The sequence below is a fragment of the Salmo salar genome, chromosome 05 (genome assembly GCF_965601325.2).
Source record: "Salmo salar chromosome 05, fSalSal1, whole genome shotgun sequence".
Taxonomy (NCBI): domain Eukaryota; kingdom Metazoa; phylum Chordata; class Actinopteri; order Salmoniformes; family Salmonidae; genus Salmo; species Salmo salar.
In genome coordinates, this window is record NC_138295.1 from 23,704,746 (window position 1) to 23,728,392 (window position 23,647).

Below are 23,647 nucleotides of genomic sequence, written 5' to 3' on the forward strand. Positions count from 1 at the left end.
GAGGGCGAGGGAGCGAGAGAGTGCGGGGGAGAGAGAGCAGGCGAGAGGGCGAGCGAGAGCTAGGGAGAGAGTGGGGGAGAGAGATTGGGGGAGAGAGGGCGAGGGAGAGAGCGAGAGGGAGCGAGAGGGCGAGCGAGAGGGGCCGAAAGAGGGGCCGAAAGAGGGGCCGAGAGGGAGGGGGCGAGAGGGAGGGGGCGAGAGGGAGGGTGAGGGGGGGGCGAGAGAGCGGGCGAGAGGGGGCGAGTGAGCAAGAGAGGGAGCGAGGAGGGGCGAGAGACCGGTCGAGAGGGGGCGAGAGAGCGGGCGAGAGGGGGCGAGTGAGCAAGAGAGGGAGCGAGGAGGGGCGAGAGACCGGTCGAGAGGGGGCGAGAGAGCGGGCGAGAGGGGGCGAGAGAGCGAGGGAACGAGAGGGGGCGAGAGAGCGGGCGGGAGCGAGAGTTGGGGAGGGCGAGGGAGCGAGAGAGTGCGGGGGAGAGAGAGCAGGCGAGAGGGCGAGCGAGAGCTAGGGAGAGAGTGGGGGAGAGAGGGCGAGGGAGAGAGCGAGAGGGGCCGAAAGAGGGGGTGAGAGGGAGGGGGCGAGAGGGAGGGTGAGAGGGGGCGAGAGGGAGGGTGAGAGGGGGCGAGAGGGAGGGTGAGAGGGGGCGAGAGAGAGAATGAGAGGGGGCGAGAGAGAGGGGAGAAAGCGAGAGAGAGGGCGTGAGAGAGAGAGAGAGAGAGAGAGAGAGGGAGGGAGAGAGCGAGGGAGCGAGAGTTGGGGAGGGCCAGGGAGCGAGGGCTAGGGAGAGAGTGCAGGGGAGAGAGAGCAGGCGAGAGGGCGAGAGAGAGAGAGAGAGAGAGAGAGAGAGGGGGCGAGAGAGCGAGGGAGCGAGAGTTGGGGAGGGCCAGGGAGAGAGTGCGGGGGAGAGAGAGCAGGCGAGAGGGCGAGCGAGAGCTAGGGACAGAGTGGGGAGAGAGGGCGAGGGAGAGAGAGGGCGAGGGAGAGAGCGGGCGAGGGAGAGAGGGGGCGAGAGGGCGAGCGAGAGGGGTCGAAAGAGGGGGTGAGAGGGAGGGTGAGAGGGGGCGAGAGGGGGCGAGAGAGAGAGAGAGAGAGAGAGAGAGAGAGAGAGGGGGCGAGTGAGCAAGAGAGAGGGCGAGGAGGGGCGAGAGACCGGGCGAGAGGGAGCGAGGGAGCGAGAGTTGGGGAGGGCGAGGGAGCGAGGGCTAGGGAGAGAGTGCGGGGGAGAGAGAGAGGGCGAGCGAGAGCTAGTGAGAGAGTGGGGGAGAGAGGGCGAGGGAGAGGGGCCGAAAGAGGGGGCGAGAGGGGCCGAGAGAGAGAGAGAGAGAGAGAGAGAGAGAGAGAGAGAGGGCGTGCGAGAGAGAGAGGGCGTGCGAGAGAGAGGGGGCAAGAGGGAGGGGACGAGAGAGAGGGCGAGAGGGAGCGAGAGGGCGAGCAAGAGGGGCTGAAAGAGGGGGCGAGAGGGAGGGTGAGAGGGGGCGAGAGAGAGAATGAGAGGGGCCGAGAGAGAGGGGAGAGAGAGAGAGAGAGAGAGAGAGAGAGAGAGAGAGGGGTCGAGAGGGAGGGGACGAGAGAGAGAGCGAGAGGGGACGAGAGAGAGAGCGAGAGGGGGCGAGAGAGAGAGTGAGAGGGGGCGAGAGAGAGAATGAGAGGGGGCGAGAGAGAGGGGAGAGAGCGAGAGAGGGCGTGCGAGAGAGAGAGAGAGAGAGAGAGAGGGTCGAGAGGCAGGGGACGAGAGAGAGGGCGAGAGGGGGAGAGAGAGCGAGAGGGGGAGGTAGAGAAGTGTGGGCCTTTGGATTTGCATTGTTCTGTTGGTAGAGTGTTTTCATGTTTGCTGCTTACTGATAGCTGTAACTGTTGGGACCCTTTCATACTGATAGTTGTAACTTCTGGTACCCTTTCTTACTGATAGATGTAGCTGCTTGAACCCTTTCTTACTGATACTGTAGCTGTATCTGCTTGGACCCTTTCTTACTGATGGATGTAGCTGCTTGAACCGTTTCTTACTGATAGATGTTGCTGCTGGGACCCTTTCTTACTGATACTGTAGCTGCTTGGACCCTTTCTTACTGATACTGTAGATGTAGCTGCTTGAACCATTACTTACTGATAGATGTAGCTGCTTGAACCGTTTCTTACTGATAGATGTAACTACTGGGACCGTTTCTTACTGATAGATGCAGCTGCTTGAACCGTTTCTTACTGATATATGTAGCTGCTTGAACCTTACTTACTGATAAATGTAGTTGCTTGAAACATTTCTTACTCATAGATGTAACTGCTGGTACCCTTACTTACTGATAGATGTTGCTGCTTGAACTGTTTCTTCCTGGTAGATGGAGCTGCTTGAATCATTACTTACTGATGGATGTAGCTGCTTGAAACATTTCTTACTGATGTAACTGCTGGGACCCTTTCTTACTGATAGATGTAACTTCTGGGACCCTTACTGATAGATGTGGTAATGTGGTAAATGACCTTTTAATGACGTCAGACCGAGGCTCTGCATCTGTCCTCGTGCTCCTAGATCTTAGTGCCGCTTTTGATACCATCGATCACCACATCCTTTTGGAGAGATTGGAAACCCAAATTGGTCTACATGGACAAGTTCTGGCCTGGTTTAGATCTTATCTGTCGGAAAGATATCAGTTTGTCTCTGTGAATGGTTTGTCCTCTGACAAATCAATTGTAAATTTCGGTGTTCCTCAAGGTTCCGTTTTAGGACCACTATTGTTTTCACTATATATTTTACCTCTTGGGGATGTCATTCGAAAACATAATGTTAAATTTCAGCTCTACTTTCCGGCTACCCGGATAAAGCACTAAATAAACTTCAGTTAGTGCTAAATACGGCTGCTAGAATCCTGACTAGAACCCAAAAATTTGATCATATTACTCCAGTGCTAGCCTCCCTACACTGGCTTCCTGTTAAGGCAAGGGCTGATTTCAAGGTTTTACTGCTAACCTACAAAGCATTACATGGGCTTGCTCCTACCTATCTTTCCGATTTGGTCCTGCCGTACATACCTACACGTACGCTACGGTCACAAGACGCAGGCCTCCTAATTGTCCCTAGAATTTCTAAGCAAACGGCTGGAGGTAGGGCTTTCTCCTATAGAGCTCCATTTTTATGGAATGGTCTGCCTACCAATGTGAGAGACGCAGACTCAGTCTCAACCTTTAAGTCTTTACTGAAGACTTATCTCTTCAGTAGGTCCTATGATTAAGTATAGTCTGGCCCAGGAGTGTGAAGGTGAACGGAAAGGCTGGAGCAACGAACCGCCCTTGCTGTCTCTGCCTTGCCGGTTCCCCTCTTTCCACTGGGATTCTCTGCCTCTAACCCTTTTACAGGGGCTGAGTCACTGGCCTACTGGTGTTCTTCCATGCCGTCCATGGGAGGGGTGCGTCACTTGAGTGGGTTGAGTCACTGACGTGGTCTTCCTGTCTGGGTTGGCGCCCCCCCTTTGGGTTGTGCCATGGCGGAGATCGTTGTGGGCTATACTCGGCCTTGTCTTAGGACGGTAAGTTGGTGGTTGGAGACATCCCTCTAGTGGTGTGGGGGCTGTGCTTTGGCAAAGTGGGTGGGGTTATATCCTGCCTGTTTGGCCCTGTCCGGGGGTATCATCGGATGGGGCCACAGTGTCTTCTGATCCCTCCTGTCTCAGCCTCCAGTATTTATGCTGCAGTAGTTTATGTGTCGGGGGGCTAGGGTCAGTCTGTTACATCTGGAGTATTTCTCTTGTCTTATCCGGTGTCCTGTGTGTATTTAAATATGCTCTCTCTAATTCTCTCTTTCTCTCTTTCTGTCTTTCTCTCGGAGGACCTGAGCCCTAGGACCATGCCTCAGGACTACCTGGTATGATGACTCCTTGCTGTCCCCAGTCCACCTGGCCGTGCTGCTGCTCCAGTTTCAACTGTTCTGCCTGCGGCTATGGAACCCTGACCTGTTCACCGGACGTGCTTGTTGCACCCTCGACAACTACTATGATTATTATTATTTGACCATGCTGGTCATTTATGAACATTTTAACATTTTAACATCTTGACCATGTTCTGTTATAATATCCACCCTGCACAGCCAGAAGAGGACTGGCCACCCCTCATAGCCTGGTTCCTCTCTAGGTTTCTTCCTAGGTTTTTGGCCTTTCTAGGGAGTTTTTCCTAGGGAGTTTTTCCGAGCCACCTTGCTTCTTTCACATGCTTTGCTTGCTGTTTGGGGTTTTAGGCTGGGTTTCTGAACAGCACTTTGAGAATATCAGCTGATGTACGAAGGGCTATATAAAAATACATTTGATTTGATTTGAGATGTAGCTGCTGGGACTCTTTCTTACTCATAGATGTAACTGCTGGGGCCCTTTCTTACTGATATATGTAGCTGCTTACATCCTTTCTTACTGATAGGTGTAGCTGCTTGTACCCTTTTGAACTGATAGATGTAGCTGCTTGAACCGTTTCTTACTGATAGTTGTAGCTGCTGGGACCCTTTCTTACTCATAGATGTAACTGCTGGGACCCATACTTACTGATAGATGTAGCTGCTTGAATCATTACTTACTGATAGATGTAGCTGCTTGAAATATGTCTTACTGATAGATGTAGCTGCTGGGACTCTTTCTTACTCATAGATGTAACTGCTGGGGCCCTTTCTTACTCATATATGTAACTGCTGGGGCCCTTTCTTACTGATAGATGTAGCTGCGGGGGCCCTTTCTTACTCATATATGTAACTGCTGGGGCCCTTTCTTACTCATAGATGTAACTGCTGGGACCCTTTCTTACTCATATATGTAACTGCTGGGACACTTAATGATATATGTAGCTGTAGGGACCCTTTCTTGCTGATAGATGTAGCTGCTTAGATCCTTTCCTAGTCCGGGCTTCTACTCTACTAACTTCCCCCCTTAGATAGCAGTGTGGCAAGCCTATAATTGCATCTCACCGGTTTGGTAATTCTCATCGGCTTCTTCCAGGCTACTACAGGAGTGGGAAGCGATACTTCAGAGAAGCCTGTATTCCCATCCCCTGCGCTCGCCGAATTTGATATGGGAGAACTATTTTGGTTACAGACGTGGCTGAAGTTAATAGGAAAATGTCAGATGGCGTTAAAATGGATTGATTTGCACTGATGGTGGTGGATGGATCATGTGGTGTATGAAATAGTGGGAACAGTTGGAGAGTATGGAGCAGTGTTCTGTCATTTTGGGTGTGTCAAGTCTTTGCACTGGTTGTCAAGTGATGTTCACTCACCCTTAAGTAACTTTTCAGAGGTGATCAATGCTCGATTGTCATTCAACAGCCTTTTGAGACGATGAACTTAACAGTTTTTCCATCGTAGCGGATATAATTTGCTTTAAACAACTTTGATGGGGCCGCACAACTTTGACATGTCCTTTTATGTAGCTAAAAACCCCGAAACGAAGCTCGTCCGACCATGTCCTCTCCCCTTATCTGAGGAAGCCAGGCCCTTGGTCCCTCCTTTTAAGCCCTCTGGACTAAACAAGAACACAAATCAGATATCTTTATTTACTGCTGGGTGACCATAGACAAATGTGAATGAATGCAGAGCCTCTGACTGTGAAAGTGTTTTAGCCCAGACAGTGTATCACCCTGTAGTCAGCAGGTAAATATTGCAGCAGACATTGTTAAAACGTACACTTCATATTATGATGGCAATCAATTTTTCATCCTTCCCAGCTTAACACTGCACTATTCCCCCTCACTCTATTCCCCTTGTTTTCTGCATGTGTGCCCAGATTGAAAATAAGACTATTTCTGAGTTATTTAAAAAAAAAATGTTACATGCTTTTCAAACATGAATATCCACAGGAGGATCCTTTCTCAAGCAAACTGTTTTGTATAAGCCCCCTCAAGCTATTTATTTCTCTAAATTCTTTACAGTTTTGGGACTGGGTTTGTCAGTTCAAAGAAGATCAAATGTAATCTTGCTATAGTTTAAAATTCCAATTCCATATTCCTCGTAAACACAGATGAAGTATAATATACTGTAAAGTGATCGTGATATTATTCTGAAATCCCACTTGGATATTATGTTTAAACACATGCACATCTCAAGAGAAATCACTTTTTCCTTGATTTGAACATGGCTCCCTATGGTTTCAATTCCATACAAATCAACTGTGAGATGTTGTGCCAAGCGCTCCATTTCGCAGCCTCTGACAGTTCTTGATCTGAAACAAATAGCCAGCAATCCAACTCAGAGAAACGGACATAATGGAATGAATAATACACCATAGACAGTGATTTCTTATCTGATTCAACAACTATTTTAGACATCACAAGCCATCGCTCGCACTCCTTGGGGAGACGCATAATCAGTACCTTTAGCAAGTTTAATAACACATATTTTCTCTTCGACGGACAAGGCACAATCAGAGGCAATATTTTCCACAGTGACTGATCCCCTTTTCATGATTCTCCCTAAATATCCAAACCCAATGGAGTTTTCATGTGATTAATTTTCTCCTCCTTGAAAGGCGTAGAGTGATAGGTGGAACACAGGGACTGTTCTTTATTGCCAAATCCCCTTCTAAAGTTAGCTGTTTACTCTTCTGCCGCTCCCGAGAGGGAAAACAAATGTGAGGAATCGTCGCAGTGTTTGCTTGTGCACAATGACACTTGTCTGAGTACTAGTTCGAGATAGGAAAACAAACACTGTGATTTGAGGATCTTTCAAAATGATTTTGATGGATTTTAGAATGCCCTGTCACTATATTATTAGATTGATATAAGCACAGGTTTAAGCACTCCTTCATTCACATGTCCGTTTAATACCTAAACAGCAATAGGTAAAGCTGAGCTGTGTTAGTACGCCACTGACCGAATAAGGGAATGTGAAAAGTGTTATGCATGTGGATAAATGAGAGGGGTACAATGTGAATATGTGTGAATGTGTTTTTCCTCTTGGGAACAGTTTGTCCTATCCTATATGAGGAGAAGTGGTTAAAGGTAATAGAGGACTTGGTTAGAGAAGGCACATAAATTGTAAATGTTTTGCCTTCTCCTTTTAAATGGTCTGTCACAGTAGCCTACTACTATTGCAAGCTGTTTTCTCTCAATTGTTTGCTACACTGCCATGACATTATATACCTTAACCCCCTTCTCACTGATATGGGTGAGGTGTACCATCTCCTGTCCAACATGGTGAAAGACACCGGGTCGGAGACCTACTTCCTGTCCATCCTACAGCACCTCCTGCTCATCAGGAACGACTACTACATCAGGTGAGTTCTGCCCACAAACAGCCACATCCCTTCTCACTTCTTTCACAGGAAGACTGCATTTCCACAAGACTGGTCTTGAGAAAAGCATAAGGCTGAAATGTTGACATTAAACAGTCTCTAGTCTATTCCCTCTTTTAGTTTTTTTCAATAGTATGTAGCCCCTATAAGGGATACACTTTGCTGTGTAGCGCTAATGCTCCGTTATCAACGCAGAAACCTCAAGGACGTCCACTCCTTGACACCGCATTCGAGTAAGGCCAGATAACGAAACACGCGCCTGACCCCTGTAGATAAGTGTGCCACAACCCTTGTAAAACTACAGTACTTCCTATAGCAAGTGCTATTCTGAAAACCTTGCCATCTCCATCTCACAGGGGAAAGCATTCAACATTAAAGATTCACATGTCCATTTTCTCCTCTCAGGGCTTCTCTCTCTCTCTCTCTCTCTCTCTCTCTCTTTCTCTCTCTCTTTCTCTCTCTGTATGAATGCAATCACTGTGATCAAAGTGCCAGGGCCGTATCAGAGCAGATCTAATATTCTGTACTTTAGAACGATTAAGTAATTATTCAAATGGCGGCCCGGCTCTGGATTCCTCCTTGGCAGTGTAAATGTGTCAATCACAGGAAAAATAGGGAGACAGTGGCGTCTCCTCTGATGGCAATGACAGTGATCAATTCGCTGCTGTGTCAGACTTTTCACAGAAATAAAATATTTAACAAAAAATAGAGAGAAGACAAGAGGAATTTACCATAGACAAGTTGCTGCTCACTCAGCTGGTATGAATAATGCATTCCTCATCTTGTTGGAGAAAGTGAGAAATAGAAAACACATTAAGTAGCTAGTGCAGCATAGCACCTCAGCACTCCTCTCTGTCTCTTTCCCCCACTACTGACGCCAATGCTCTCCACCACCGACAGTAAAAAAGGATCACTACAAATGCTAATTAAAAATGGATGTGCTTATTAAAGATATGCTTTTAAAAATACATTTCCCACCGCTCTCCCTCCTCCCCTACTCCATGAGGAAGATATAATTCCACATAGATCACCGGGCTTTGCGAGGTGCGGTCGGTCTGTCTGACGCAAGTTCCTATATCCAGCTCAGGCTGCAATTCATCATCAATATATCCTTTTTCGGCCACTTTGAACCAGCATATCTTTTTATGTTTCAGATTAAATGGGCTGGTTGGGAAATGGTAGGTCTTTAATTTTAGATTAAAGGGAGACCTTAAGATCATTTTGGGCTTTGATGACCGTGTCTCTATTGGGATCCAGGGGGGAGGAAGTGGGCCACTCACGCTCGCTGTCAGGCCAAATCAGGTGATGGAGCGAAACTTGTCCATAGGTGTATGCGATGGCTTCCTGATCGAAGGGAAGCATAACATGGCTATGCCAATATTCCAGCAGAATGGGGACTTTGGTTTCCAATGTTATACATTTTCAACAGGACAGCCATGTGCCCTGTTTCAACAGGACAGCCATGTGCCCTGTTTCAACAGGACAGCCATGTGCCCTGTTTCAACAGGACAGCCATGTGCCCTGTTTCAAACACAGGGCAGATGTGTGTGTTCAATTTGGAGGAGCACCCCTCGAAACCATCACCAATTGGTGTAGGGGGGGCTTGTTTTATTTTTGATAATTAATCTGAGAGTGCCATGCTTGATGAATGGGAGCACATCAAACCCCTGCTAAATATAGAGCGGATATCCTCTTTTGGAGCGGAGCGTTATGGGGATTACACTGGTTATGTGGAGCAGGGCTGGACGAGAGACTGCGAGGGGAGTTTGTGCTGCTGCTAGAATCCCAATGTCATGTGGAGGGGAAAGGTGCCAGAGTGAAGGAGTGAAGGATGGTGCTGGGGACATATGTTGGCTTCTGGAGCTCAGCCTTGCCCAGGCTCTGGTGGGGCCTGACAGTTCTGGGTCACTCGCTCACTCCTTCCCTTCCCTTTCTCAGTTATCTTGGTGGTAGTGGCAGAGAGGAGCGGGGGATGCTGGGAAAATAGGGTGACTTATTGAGATAATAATGTGGTCTACATCGGTGACAGTACTAAACCGGGTTGCCACAGTGCTAAACCACACGGGCGACGTGCACTCGCTCGATCTCATGACGAGTGGGTGAATCCAGCCATAGGAACAAAACATCTGACATTTCATGCTTACAAAAATGTTTTTACTTGTTTTGGTTCTTATAATACCTGTTTACAATATAAGACCTGTCCACATTTTAGAGGGAACCCTGATTTACTCCTTGTCATCACAAATAAAGCCCCACATATAAGATGTACAAGCAGAAATCCAACAATTTACATATATGGTCAATATGCACTCGTACGTGTAGTATTTCCATGCATGTTCAGAGCTCTCAACATCTTTTGTATATTGAAGTGATCTCTCTGAAATTATATGCATCCCAACAAATCCAGCGTATTTGGTTCACGATGAGGCCTCTGCTCAAAGCAATGAATCTATTTGAGCCACAATGCTCTTACCCCCTGCTCCCCTTTCCAAAGGCAGTAAAGAGAGAGCAGGACTTTGAAAAAAGCTTTGATTTCCTTATCTGCATCGGAGCCTTCTGAGCCTCCCTGCCACGCACCCTGAGTATCAGCAAGCAGCATTGCGCCTGACCACAGAGGCCAGCAGGAAATTAGAGCACAGCAAATCTGCCTAATGTAGGCCTCCCTCAGAAAACATATGAGTGTACACTACTGGTCAAAAGTTTTAAACACGTATTCATTCAAGGGTTTTTCTTTATTTTTACTGTTTTCTACATTGTAGAATAATAGTGAAGACATCAAAATTATGAAATAACACACATGGAGTCATGTAGTAACCAAAAAAGTGTTCGACAAATCAAAATATATTTTAATTTTGAGATTCTTCAAATAGCCACCCTTTGCCTTGATGACAGCTATGCATACTCTTGGCATTCTTTCAACCAGCTTCATGAGGTAGTCACCTGGAATACATTTTAATTAAATGTTAATTTGTGGAATTTCTTTACTTCTTAATGCATTTCAATTAACGGATGTGCCTTCTTAAATGTAATTCTGGAATTGTTTTCCTTCTTATTGCATTTCAGCCAATCAGTTGTGTTGTGATGGGGGGGGTACAGAAGATAGCCCTTTTGGCAAAAGACCAAGTCCATATTATAGCAAGAACAGCTCAAATAAGCAAAGAGGAACGACAGTCCAGCATTACTTTAAGACATGAAGGTCAGTCAATACAGAAAATGTCAAGGACTTTGAAAGTTTATTCAAGTGCAGTCGCAAAAACCATCAAGCGCTATGATGAAACTGGCTCTCATGAGGACCACCACAGGAATGGAAGACCCAGAGTTACCTCTGCTACAGAGGATAAGTTCATTACAGTTAACAGCCTCAGAAATTGCAGCCCAAATAAATTATTCACAGAGTTCAAGTAACAGACACATCTCAACATCAACTGTTCATCGGAGACTGTGTGAATCAGACCTTCATGGTAAAATTGCTGCAAAGAAACCACTACTAAAGGACACCAATAAGAAGAAGAGACTTGCTTGGGCCAAGAAATACGAGCAATGGACATTAGACCGGTGGAAATTTGTTCTTTGGTCTGAAGTGCAAATTGGAGATTTTCGATTCCAACCGCCGTGTCTTTGTGAGACTTGGTGTGGGTGAATGGATGATCTCCGCATTTGTGTTTCCCACCGTAAAGCATGGAGGAGGAGGTGTTATGGCGTGAGGGTACTTTGCTGGTGACACTGTCAGTGATTTATTTAGAATACAAGGCACACTTAACCAGCATGGCTACCACAGCATTCTGCATACGCCACCCATCTGGTTTGGGCTTAGTGGGACTATCATTTGTTTTTCAACAGGACAATGACCCAACACACCTCCAGGCTGTGTAAGGGCTATTTGACCAAGAAGGAAAGTGATGGAGTGCTGCATCAGATGACCTGGCCTCCCCAGTCCCCCGACCTCAGCCAAATTGAGATGGTTTGGGATGAGTTGGACCACAGAGTGAAGGAAAAGCAGCCAAAAAGTGCTCAGCATATGTGGGAACTCCTTCCAGACTGTTGGAAAAGCATTCCAGATGAAGCTGGTTGAGAGAATGCCAAGAGTGTGCAAAGCTGTCATCAAGCAAAAAGGTGGCTAGTTGAAGAATATCAAATATAAAATATATTTTGATTTGTTGAACACTTTTTTGGTTACTACATATTCTATGTGTGTTATTTTATAGTTTTGAGGTCTTCACTATTATTCAGTAGAAATAAAGAAAAACCCTTGAATAAGTAGGTGTTCTAAAACTTTTGACCAGTAGTGTACATGAGGACCGGTTGGCAAATGTGCCTACCCTCCTAACCCACAGTGTGTTTTAGAGGCTTCTTTCATAGCCATATGAAAGCCATATATTGGAGTGGTTTTTAGTTCCGGTTCTCCATTGATGGCGATTTTTTTGTTGTTGTCCAGGACTGTAGTGGGTTTAACGTATTCCCTGGAAACCTCCCCATATAGTTTACGGTAGTCATCATCATATATGCATGGATTGTATTTTTTGTTAAACATACAGCATTTTTATCAGCTGTCAGTTAGCACCACTTGAATTACTGTCTGTCACTCAGCACCACTTTAGTCACTGTCTGTCACTCAGCACCACTTTAATTGTTGTCTGTCACTCAGCACAACTTGAATTACTGGCTGTCACTCAGCACAACTTTAATTAAACAAACTCCAGGTACTTGTCAAATTAAGTGATTTGTGAAACTTTTGATACTTGGGAGAGTATATGTTTTTCTTATACACTGCATTCACATATTTTTTTGTGTCACACTAATCATTCCTTTCCATGCTGTACCATACTGCCCTGAGGAAGTAATCCTAATCAAATATGTTGGCATAGACATCATAAAGTACTGTACATTTGATATGAGTTGACAATAACTCCTCGTAACCTATAAAGATTCACGTTCATTCTGTTAATCCGGGATTTAACTAGCATTGACCAGGTGCAAATGATAACTGTACCGCTAGTGTGGATTTGAGCCGAGCGACAGTTCCTCAGAAACGGTCCCCATCATAAAAATTCAGCCTCCATGTGCTCAAGTGGGGGGTATTTCTGGTAGGAAAATTGTATTTCTGCTGGCACCATTCAAGGTCATGCTTGGAACATCATTATTTGTCGCTACGGGGCTCAGCTTAAGTTGACATTGTATTTGCTAAATGTCACTTGCAATTAAAGTTGATCATATAACTGGGGAAAGGTCACCCGCCAACTTGGGTGGCGCGAACAGGAGTCCCCGGCCGACTCAGACGCCGCCCGCCGCCACCCGAGACCCCATCGTTCTGTCACCCTCCCAAAACACGCAACATGTTCTCCATGCCATTGTGCTTTTAATTACACATATTACACTGATTAGATTTGCATTTCAGGTTTATGGGCACCCTTAATTGACAAAGATGATTACAAATTAGTGACGGCCGGCTGCGCTCCCCGTTTGTCACCTTGAATAGCCGCGAGTCACGCCGCTCCGAGTTCCACGTCACTGAGATTAATTTTAGTGATTTCACGATCGGCATAAAAGCATGTGATCAAATTTAATTCAGATTTCAAAAAAAATAATTGTATCTTTCATTCTGTGACCTCTAGCTTGGCTAAGGGGATATTTTGTGGGGAATTAGGGCTGTGTAAGTTTGTGTCATTCTCCTGTTCTTGATGTGCATGCTGACTCTGTTGTGTTCTGCTCACTGCTCTCCCAGGCCCCAGTACTACAAGGTCATAGAGGAATGTGTGTCTCAGGTGGTTCTCCATCGCAGCGGGATGGACCCAGACTTCGGATACAGAGAGAGACTGGATGTAGACTTCACCCACCTCATTGGTAGGTCTGCCAGAGCTCTGTCTTTCCTCTGACATTTAAAAGGGTGAATTTAGGACATGTAGGACACCATTATACACCTCCAAAACTGGTTGAAATGATGTCATTATTAACATATTTGAAAAAGTTTTTGGTTTCTGGTTAGAATTACATAATTTCAACCAGTTTTGCCTCCTAGGTCTCCCTAACCTACATACTGTACAATATAGCTTGAATCAGTATCTCTTTTTTTAATACTAGTCTTGTTATTCATATTTTGTCTCCTAATCGGTCTAAATCATCCTCAGATATATTTTTCTGTTGTACTGCAGACAGCAGGATGTGGGTGTTGCTAAAAATGGTGCAATATCCCTCTCATTATTATCTATCCCCATTTCCCCCTGAGAGCCTTCCCAGAAAAACCTGCAGCCCCTTGACATGTATAGGAAAAGGTAGTCTAATTACGAATAAATAATGCATTACCTGTTAGGTGTGACTGTGGCACATCATGTCTCATCATAAGCACATGGAGGTTTCACAGTGTCTTCACTCTGCCGAGGACATTCATCAGCAGAGTTTCTTGAATTCTAGAGGAAACAAGGTCTATTTGCCCCAAATTAGAAATGCAGTCATTCATTTCCTTCAAGTAGAGACAAATTAATGAAATAACTAAGTGTTTTTATTTTTATATTTTTGTTCTTCTGTTAGTGTCACTAACAGTTATGTGGCATCGTGCCGACAAAGTCTCATTAAAAGTTTCCAAGCCCATCCGTGATTTTCTTACATTTTTATATCACTGTGCTGTAATGAGTTGAAAACAAATGTTTCGGGGCTTGGTTTTTAAACATTGGCAAACCTGCCGAACAGAATACAAATCTCCTGGGGGATATGTCAAGAAAAGAATGAGCCGACAAGTGCCTTTCCCCCCTTTCTTCACTCATTCCCTCTGTCTCTCTGATGTAATATTCCTTTTAGGGTTGATCTGGAATCTTAAGTAGGATGTTAACAATGTACAGTGTAATTGAGAGAATCAAAGTCACTTCGTAGGTTCTTACTGTCGTTGCTGCTGTCTGCCCTCTTTTTTTCTTACAGATCAGTGCGTGGATAAAGCCAAAGTGGATGAGAGCGAACTGAAGGCTGCTGAGTTCTCCAAAAAGGTGAGGTATAGTGCATCATTCCCCTCAACTCCATTGGTATGCCACCACCACGCCCCCCCCCCCCCCCACCCCCCCCAGAGCTCCTGGTCCAGCTATCGATTCTGGGCCCTGATCAATAGCTGGTGAAAGAGTTCAACAAACTCTCTCTTTAAAGTAAAAGCTATAGTGTTGAGGAAAGATTGGACTAGCCTAACTCCTGAAGCTTTTATCTACTTTCTAACTGGATGGAGTAGGCTACTTTATTCTGCATCCACACTGATCTTCAAACAGAGGAATAAAGTGTATGAAGTGTATTTTTCCTATGTAATGATAGACAGTACAATCAATTTACACAATATATTTGTGACCGACCGCCTAATATTTGTGACTGACCACCTAATCTGGTGCAGGTCATGTTGTTCGCATTACTGTCTCTGGTACTTACTGTCTCTGACCACCTAATCTGGTGCAGGTCATGTTGTTCGCATTACTGTCTCTGGTACTTACTGTCTCTGACCACCTAATCTGGTGCAGGTCATGTTGTTCGCATTACTGTCTCTGGTACTTACTGTCTCTGACCACCTAATCTGGTGCAGGTCATGTTGTTCGCATTACTGTCTCTGGTACTTACTGTCTCTGACCACCTAATCTGGTGCAGGTCATGTTGTTCGCATTACTGTCTCTGGTCCTTACTGTCTCTGACCACCTAATCTGGTGCAGGTCATGTTGTTCGCATTACTGTCTCTGGTCCTTACTGTCTCTGACCACCTAATCTGGTGCAGGTCATGTTGTTCGCATTACTGTCTCTGGTCCTTACTGTCTCTGACCACCTAATCTGGTGCAGGTCATGTTGTTCACATTACTGTCTCTGGTCCTTACTGTCTCTGACCACCTAATCTGGTGCAGGTCATGTTGTTCACATTACTGTCTCTGGTCCTTACTGTCTCTGACCACCTAATCTGGTGCAGGTCATGTTGTTCACATTACTGTCTCTGGTCCTTACTGTCTCTGACCACCTAATCTGGTGCAGGTCATGTTGTTCACATTACTGTCTCTGGTAAACACACTATATCAAATCAAATCTACGTTTATTTGTCACATGCGCAGTATACAGAAGGAGTAAATAGTACAGTGAAATGGTTTCATAGTAGCAATATCAAAAACAAAGTGTCCAGATCAAAATATTGTATAAATTATTATTAGATGATGCTTACCTGACATACTTGTCTAAATTGATCATCTGGCAAAGTGGAGTCTTTGTTTAGACATGCAGCTAACTAGCTAAACAATGAACCGGCAAAATCCCAACTCATACTACTACCAATACAAACATTGTCATTGCTGGAGTATGAATCTGCAGGTAGCTAAAAGGCCAACTAGGTTCAATGTTAGCTAGTTAACATTAGGCTATAACTAGCAATGCAAATGGATTTCTGATTCAAATAATATTATTACACAGATCATACCCATAACGTTAGCTAGCAAGCCAGCTGGCGAACAGTACGCTTTCACTTGCAATGAAAATTAGAAACATATAATATCTGAAAATGTACATATATATATGGATAAATGCTTTACGGCAGACTAGAACCATTTAACTTCGTTATGTTTGTAACTACATCTTGTTTGGCCAGCGTTGAGTTAAGTCACTACGGGTCCCACTGACCGTGGCGTGTGCAGAAAGTAGGCCATCACTTTTTCCAACTGATCTGTTAATAGCACCTGCTAAATTCGAGGCATCAATCTTGCTGAGAAAAGTAGCAAAACTTTTAGTTCTTGATGGCTAACATATCTTTAAAAAACAGTGCGGTAGAAAGGACTGTCAACACATACTGAACAGCTCACGTTATAGACAGAACCATGCTCCTGTACATGGCAGACCAATCCAAACTCATCTCCCGGCATGTCCAGCCCATCCATAATCTCAGCCAATCATGACTAGCGGGAAGGTTTCTGACTTTTTCCGTGGATCAACCAACAAGGCTTGTAATTTAACGATTTCATTCATATTTACGGATGGAATATAAGTTTATTTAAACACATGAAAGTTCACATATTCCAGAATACATTTCTGCCAAAAAGACACATTTTGATTGATTTTTTTTAAACGTACATTCAAATGCCTCTCCTGTTTAGTAGTGACGCGCAACATTTCCTGAAACGAGTCACATTTTTTTATTACACCACCAGTACTGTGAGTCACTGGTACTTCCAGCAGAATCCCCCAGAAGTGTTTTGGTGCATTAAAGACATGGTTCTCTAGTTTGAACCAGTCTCTAAAGGCATGGTACTGTATCACCACGCTGCATATGCCCCCACAGTCCCCCCACACCCCTGTCTCTGTGTGTGGGACATCAGAGGCGTCCTGGGTGTGAGTGGAATGAGAGCAGTGTCCCCCCCCTGCGGCTTCAGTGAAAACATTGTCCTGACACAGGTTGCTTTCCCACAAAGGTTAGATCCGTCACCAACACATGAAAGCCAGACCCAAACCACAGCCAGTTGCCGACAGGGTAGAGGCCACCAAAGGCCTATGAATAGAGGTGGGAGATGGGGCCAAGTGCGTGCGAGACAGTGTGTGTCGGTGTGTGTTGATGTGCCCTGCAGTTGGCCATTCACTTGAGACACCCTGGTCCTGACCAGAGTGTGTGTTGTGTTGAATTGTTGCAGTTCGATGAAGAGTTCAGCGCCCGGCAGGAGGCCCAGGCCGAGTCCCAGAAGAAAGAGGAGAAAATCAAAGAGCTGGAAGGGCAGATCTGCAATCTGAAGACCCAGGTAAGGACCAGAGGAGACGTGAGGAGCATACACACCCATTACTCCAGACTGCAGTCTGAAGCCACAAGCTCTCCATAGAGGTCTTATACAGTGTCTTGTACGTCCATGTGTTCACAAATACATACAGTCTGCACCACAGGTTTTACCGAAATACATAGTCTCTACCACTGGAAACCGAACCTCATTGCTTCGTTTAATGTTCAAAACAGTATTGAGGAAGGCATAAGAAAAAAAGGATTGGGGCAAGCAGCAAACATTAATCACATCATATTTCCAGTGGCAAGAAAAATTGTGTGAACCCTTTGGAAATACCTGAATTTCTGTGTAAATTGGTCCTAAAATTTGATCTGATCTTCATCTAGGTCACAACAATAGACAAAAACAGTCTGCTTAAACTGATAACATACAAACAATTATATATTTTCATGTCTTTATTGAACACACCGTGTAAACATTCACAGTGCAGGGTGGGAAAAGTATGTGAACCCTTGGATTTAATAAGTCCCTCCTTTGGCAATAATAACCTCAACCAAATGTTTTCTGTAGTTGCGGATCAGTCCTGCACAACGGTCAGGAGGAATTTTGGACCATACCACTTTTCAAAACTGTTTCAGTTCAGCAATATTATTGGGATCTCTGGTGTGAACTGCTCTCTTGAGGTCATGCCACAGCATCTCAATCGAGTTGAAGTCAGGACTGACTGGGCCACTCTGACTGACCACTACTTCTGTGTTTTGGGTCATTGTCCTGTTGCATCACCCAACTTCTGTTGAGTTTCAATTGGCAGACAGATAGCCTAACATTCTCCTGCAAAATGTCTTGTTGAACTTGGGAATTCATTTTTCCGTCGATGATAGCAAGCTGTCCAGGCCCTGAGGTAGCAAAGCAGCCCCAAACCATGATGTACCCTCCACCATACTTTACAGTTGGGAGGAGGTTTTGTTGTTGGTGTGCTGTGCCTTTTTTTCTCCACACATAGAGTTGTGTGTTCCTTGCAAACAATTTAACAGTAGTTTCATCTGTGCACAGAATATTTTGCCAGTAGTGCTGTGGAAGGTGCACTTTTGCAAACTTCAGACGTGCAGCAATGTTTTTATTGGACAGCAGTGGCTTCTTCCGTGGTGTCCTCCCATGAACACTATTCTTGTTTAGTGTTTTACGTAGCGTAGACTCGTCAACAGAGATGTTAGTATGTTCCAGAGATTTCTGTAAGTCTTTAGCTGACACTCTAGGATTATTCTTAAGCTCATTGAGCATTCTGCGCTGTGCTCTTGCAGTCATCTTTGCAGGACGGCCACTCCTAGGGAGAGTAGCAACAGTGCTGAACTTTCTCCATTTATAGACAACTTGTCTTACCGTGGACTGATGAACATGAAGGCTTTTAGAGATACTTTTGTAACCCTTTCCAGCTTTATGCAAGTCAACAATTCTTAATCGTAGGTCTTCTGAGATCTCTTTTGTTCGAGGCATGGTTCACATCAGTCAATGCTTCTTGTGAATAGCAAACTCAAATTTTGCAGGGCAAGGCAGCTCTAACCAACATTTCCAATCTTGTCTCATTGATTGGACTCCAGGTTAGCTGACTCCTGACTCCACTTAGCTTTTGGAGAAGTTGTTAGCCTAGGGGTTCACTTACTTTTTCCAACCTACACTGTGAATGTTTAAATTATGTATTCAATATAGAAAATAAAAATAAAATGTGTGTGTTATTAGTTTAAGCACACTGTGTTTGTCTATTGCTGTGACTTAGATGACGATCAGATCAAATTTGATGACCAATTTATGCAGAAATCCAGGTAATTCCAAAAGGTTCACATACTTTTTCTTGCCACTGTAGTTGTTTCTCCAAAGCATGTTGGTCCAAGTTGACCTTTTACTGCAGTGAGCTGAATCAGGGTCACACGAGTGTTTCTTCGTAGTCTTAAACAAATCCACTTTGAAACTAAAGTATACACCTCACACACAATGTTATGGGCTTAAAAAAGACAACACCTGTACCATGTCAGATATAGAGTTGAAATTAATTCAATGTTGAGTTTGCATTACACTATTACACTTTATATACATTTCAGAAGACTGAAATATAAAAAAAACGTTTGACAGAGAAACACCAGCTTTTCGGCTTTCAAAAACCCCAATCACGGATGCCAGGCTGTAAGTGGGTATTTTCCAGCCATACGGGAGCGTTTGATTCAATAAAGGGTTCATCTCCTTTTTAAGATGTCGGATTTGATATTGACTGAATTGCTCCATGGCAGCCTGTTCCATGCAATTGTATTATCACAGAGATGGATTTCATTTCTTCTCTGGCCTTGGCATCCCCATCTTTTCCCAGACAAAACCCCTCAAACCTAAGCACAGAAAATGACTGCTATTTCCTCCTTAACCCAATTTGAAACACTTCAGTGTTGCCTTGGGACAAAAGGGCAGTTTGCTTCCCTGCTTACTGAATGTAATATAAGCCAGTGCTGAAAGATGGTATGGCATCCAGTAGCCAAGATTGTTTTCCTCCCAAACTAAATTCTGTGGCAGTTGCAAATGTCCGCGCTCCCCATCCCTTTTCCGCACCTGCACATTTAGCTCTGTACTGCGTCGCCGGGACTTTTTCCAAAGACAAGTTGCTGTCATTAAGGTCCCTGGCAGCCTCAGTGATCATTTATTCTCAGTATTAGCGCGCGGCGTGAGGCTTGGTCCTCTTCCTGTCTAGACGGAGGCAACTTATTTTTCTTTCTTCCCCGATTGCACTTAATTTGTGTGCAGTCCTCACTCCCCCACTTCATCTGCCTGAGTGCCATGTCGCCACTCATTACCTTCTCTCTCGGCCAAACTCGTTCATCATTCACTCATTGCCCCAACGATTGCCCGCCCGCTGCATGCACATATTCATGAGGCTAACATGGTGGCCGGGTCCCGTCCGCACCTCAATCATCCTCTCTTTTTCTCTGGTCTCTATATTTCTGCTTTTTTCTCTCTCTCTCTCTTACTGCCGTGTCTTCTCTCTCTATCTGCTTTGTCTTCTCTCTCTCTCTATATATATATATATCTGCCTTGTCTTCTCTCTCTATCTGCCTTGTCTTCTCTCTCTCTATCTGCTTTGTCTTCTCTCTTTCTCTCTCTGCTTTGTCTTCTCTCTTTCTCTCTGCTTTGTCTTCTCTCTCTCTGCTTTGTCTTCTCTCTCCCTCTATCTGCTTTGTCTTCTCTCTCTCTCTCTGCTTTGCCCTCTCTCTTTCATTGCACGAGGCAGTGTCACCCTCTGCTTACCTGCTTTCCCTGAGTGCTCCTTTTTAAGCACTGTTTTTCCAGGCTTTTCCCCCTCCCCCTTACAGGCCCCCGGTCTTTTGAAGCCAGTCTGTTTGTGGTGCATTAACAGGTAGTGTAGCGGAGTGAAGCCCCCGAGAGTCAGCTCCTTCTCTTCCTGCCGTCTCTGAACGCGCCTTCAAAGGCTGCTGGAGCTTTGCACATCAACAGACATCTGCCTCAGCAGGGAAACATCTAATGCGCTTGGCGAGAGCTCCCATGAATATGGCTGCAAGTTCTTCAAGTAACATCCAGGGGGTGTGTTGGTCTAAAAAGGGGTTCAATGTAAACATGTATGTTGTCACGTGCTGCATGGCAGGAATGCGCTCGTGGTCAAATTGGTGCCTTTATGAAATGTGTGTGTGTAGTATAAGGTGATTTTTCAAAGGTTGTCTTCTATTACTTTCACACTGGAGGCACAGAGAAATCCTGGTACCTTTTGAGTAGGATCTTCCTCACTAGGAACACTCTTACTAAGAACAGACATGCGTCATCAATTTGATCTCTTTGGGCATACTGTAGGAGATGTGCCATAGCTCTCACAATTTCCACCACTTCATGACACAGATTATTTTGTTTATCTGGCAACACGTTATCAGGAGGTACACGTTTTGCAATCACAGCAATATTTAGGTTGCGGTGCTGAAGCCTTGAAATGGAGCACATAAATGGAAATGTAGGCGCTAACAAGATACTCCGTTTTAATAAGACAATTATTTGAATTCTAAAGTGTATCCACCTTGAAAACAAAGTTTCTAGTCAACCTGTTTTAAAAGGGTTGAAACTGCAACAGATGAACACAGTGTTGTACTAAGCCATTATCTTCCGGAGTGCAGCACCTCTAAATCCATGCGAAGACACTACACTCAGATTGTTCATCAAAGCAGCTGTGGTGGTGCATCTGTCATTTTATTGAATATGAATGAAGTGGGATCTCTGTTCACATCTCGTCGACAGAGCTCTTCGTGGAAATAAAAGCACACGTCTCTCTGTCTCCTAGCCCCTGCTACTTCACCTTGTCTGTGAACCGACGGATTTAATGAGAGCCTGTCTCAGGGAGCTTCCACCTTTTGATGTGTCTGTTTGATTATCCCCGCGATCCGATCGAGCACAGGTTTCGCCTGTAAACATCGACAAAACGCAACGAAAACACATCAAATGGAACTAATCCACCTCCCACCCCTGCCAACCCCTACGAACCCACCTCAGCTCAGAGATAACGGGGGAGGCGTTCGTAGAATTGGATGAGGGTGAGATGAATCATTTTCAGGTGCGGTAGATACCTTGGACCTACTCTGTGCCATGCCATTAATGGGCTTTAACAACCTGGAGGTCATGTAGCTGTACCAGCATGGCCAGGAATGAGGTTGGAAGGTATAGCGGATCACTCTCTCCTATCTGGCTCTGCCAGTCTACCTGCAGACCTCTCTCATTCCCAGACTGGACTGAGCTTGTAATGAAGGCAACAGGCCTCTCGATACTACCACCACTGCCATGTGTTCGCAGTGGTTGCCAAGTAATTCACCGTCAAATGTAGCACGTGTTTGACATGCATGTTTCTCTGGCTGTTATTAACCTTAAAACATGTGTTTACGTCAATACCTTCAATACCTTAGGTTTAATACATGAGCGTATTGTACTTGTGTAATGTACTTGAGTTCCATCAATCGCAGCTTTGAGTCTAAGATATGCTTGAGGGGTTAAAGTTCCGTGCCATCCACTTATCCTGTGGTTACAGTTTTTAAAATAGAGGCCTTGAACTCTCCATAGTCCATAGTTAAGGATGGAGTGTAAAAGAAAATGTTCCCCATTCACCTTAAGATTGCACTTTACAACCACGTTCTAAACTCTGGTGAAATGGAAGTCCTTATTCATTTTCCTTTAGGAAAGTTTCCATCTCCTTTTCCATTACACATGTTCAATATTTAATACTCCTCAGTCCACAGTAAGGCTGTTCTGTAGGAACGACTCCATATAAATATGTTTCACTACGCAGTTGAGTTTGTACCCATCTACGCAACGGCTGTTATTAAGACGTTAGAATGTGACGAGGTCATATAGAGTGAAATATCAAAGCGACAACAAAATCTTTAGGATAAAATCAATGCCTGTCATATATATCTGAGAGGGGAAAGTAGGGAATGCGATTTGCTAGAACATATTAGAACGTAGCGTTCCAAAGGGGACCATTGAATGGGTTTTGAGGATACAAAAACAAATGTCATCCACTGTGTGAACATATGGATGGCTGTTTCATCTAGGCTCTGTAGATTACTAAATTAGGTTATTTTCCATCTAATACAAAATACACTTTTAAATGCTGAAAATGACTTTGCTTGTTTGAGGATATGAAATAAATGTGATCCTGGTATTCTATGTGACAGGTAGTACTAATTTATCTATATTAATTTCATCATAACCATGTTTTAACTGGGAATTTCTCTGTCACTTACTCCTCTGCTTCACATGTCTGTGCCTGGTGTTGGCCTGTGCTCTCTGTTAACAAAAGTACTGGTGTTCCTCTTGTCTGTCTAGCTAACCACCCTCTCTGTGTGCCTCTCTGTTGCTCTTTGTATATGTGTGTATGTCTGGGTGTCTGTTGTGTGTTTGTGTGTCCGTCTGTCCAGTTAGCTAGCGAGGCAAACAAGCTCAAAGAGGCTCAGAAAGTCATCAGTGAAGCTGAGTGCCAGGTGCAGGTGGGTGATACCGTGCCCCTCCCTTCCCTTTCATTCTTCTGGCATGGTTGACCGGTATTGACTGCACATTGAGAAACCTAATCTTGAATTAAAAACTTTGCATATGATTGATTTTCAATAATTGTGCAATGATCTACATTATATTCCTCATAATCTGTTAATAGTGCCACACTCTTGGTCTGTAATTGGAGAATGCAATGAAGTTTGATTTCCTTGCATCATACTAAACAAACGATGAGTAATAATCTGTGAGATTTATATAAAAAATTGATTTCACCTTTATTTAACTAGGCAAGTCAGTTAAGAACATTCTTATTTACAATGACGGCCTAACCCTGACGACACTGGGCCAATTGTGCACCGCCCTATGGGACTCCCAATCACGGCCGGTTGTGATACAGCTTGGAATCGAACCAGGTCTGTAGTGACGCCTCTAGCACTGAGATGCAGTGCCTTAGAGTGGCTTCCGAGTGGTGCAGCGGTCTAAGACAGAAACATCTGGGGCGGCAGGTAGCCTAGTGGTTAGAGCGTTGGACTAGTACCGAAAGGTTGCAAGATCGAGTCCCCAAGCTGACAAGGTAAAAATCTGTCGTTCTGCCCCTGAACAAGGCCGTTAACCCACTGTTTCTAGGCCGTCATTGAAAATAAGAATTTGTTCTTAACTGACTTGCCTAG

The 23,647-nt window shown here is 44.8% G+C and overlaps 1 protein-coding gene across 5 annotated transcripts in view; it reads left to right on the forward strand.

The window, feature by feature from the left end:
• The window catches only part of diaph2 (diaphanous-related formin 2), a 754,395-nt gene that overhangs the window by 228,437 nt on the left and 502,311 nt on the right, over positions 1-23,647 (forward strand). For 4 of the 5 annotated variants that reach the window (XM_082975098.1, XM_082975097.1, XM_082975100.1 and 1 more), the window contains 5 exons: positions 7,120-7,236; positions 12,977-13,095; positions 14,164-14,228; positions 16,875-16,979; positions 22,904-22,972. In XM_082975098.1, the coding sequence (XP_082831224.1) occupies positions 7,120-7,236; positions 12,977-13,095; positions 14,164-14,228; positions 16,875-16,979; positions 22,904-22,972 (475 nt within the window). The remainder of the gene's footprint in view (positions 1-7,119; positions 7,237-12,976; positions 13,096-14,163; positions 14,229-16,874; positions 16,980-22,903; positions 22,973-23,647) is intronic. The other variant, XM_082975102.1, reaches the window with a different exon arrangement.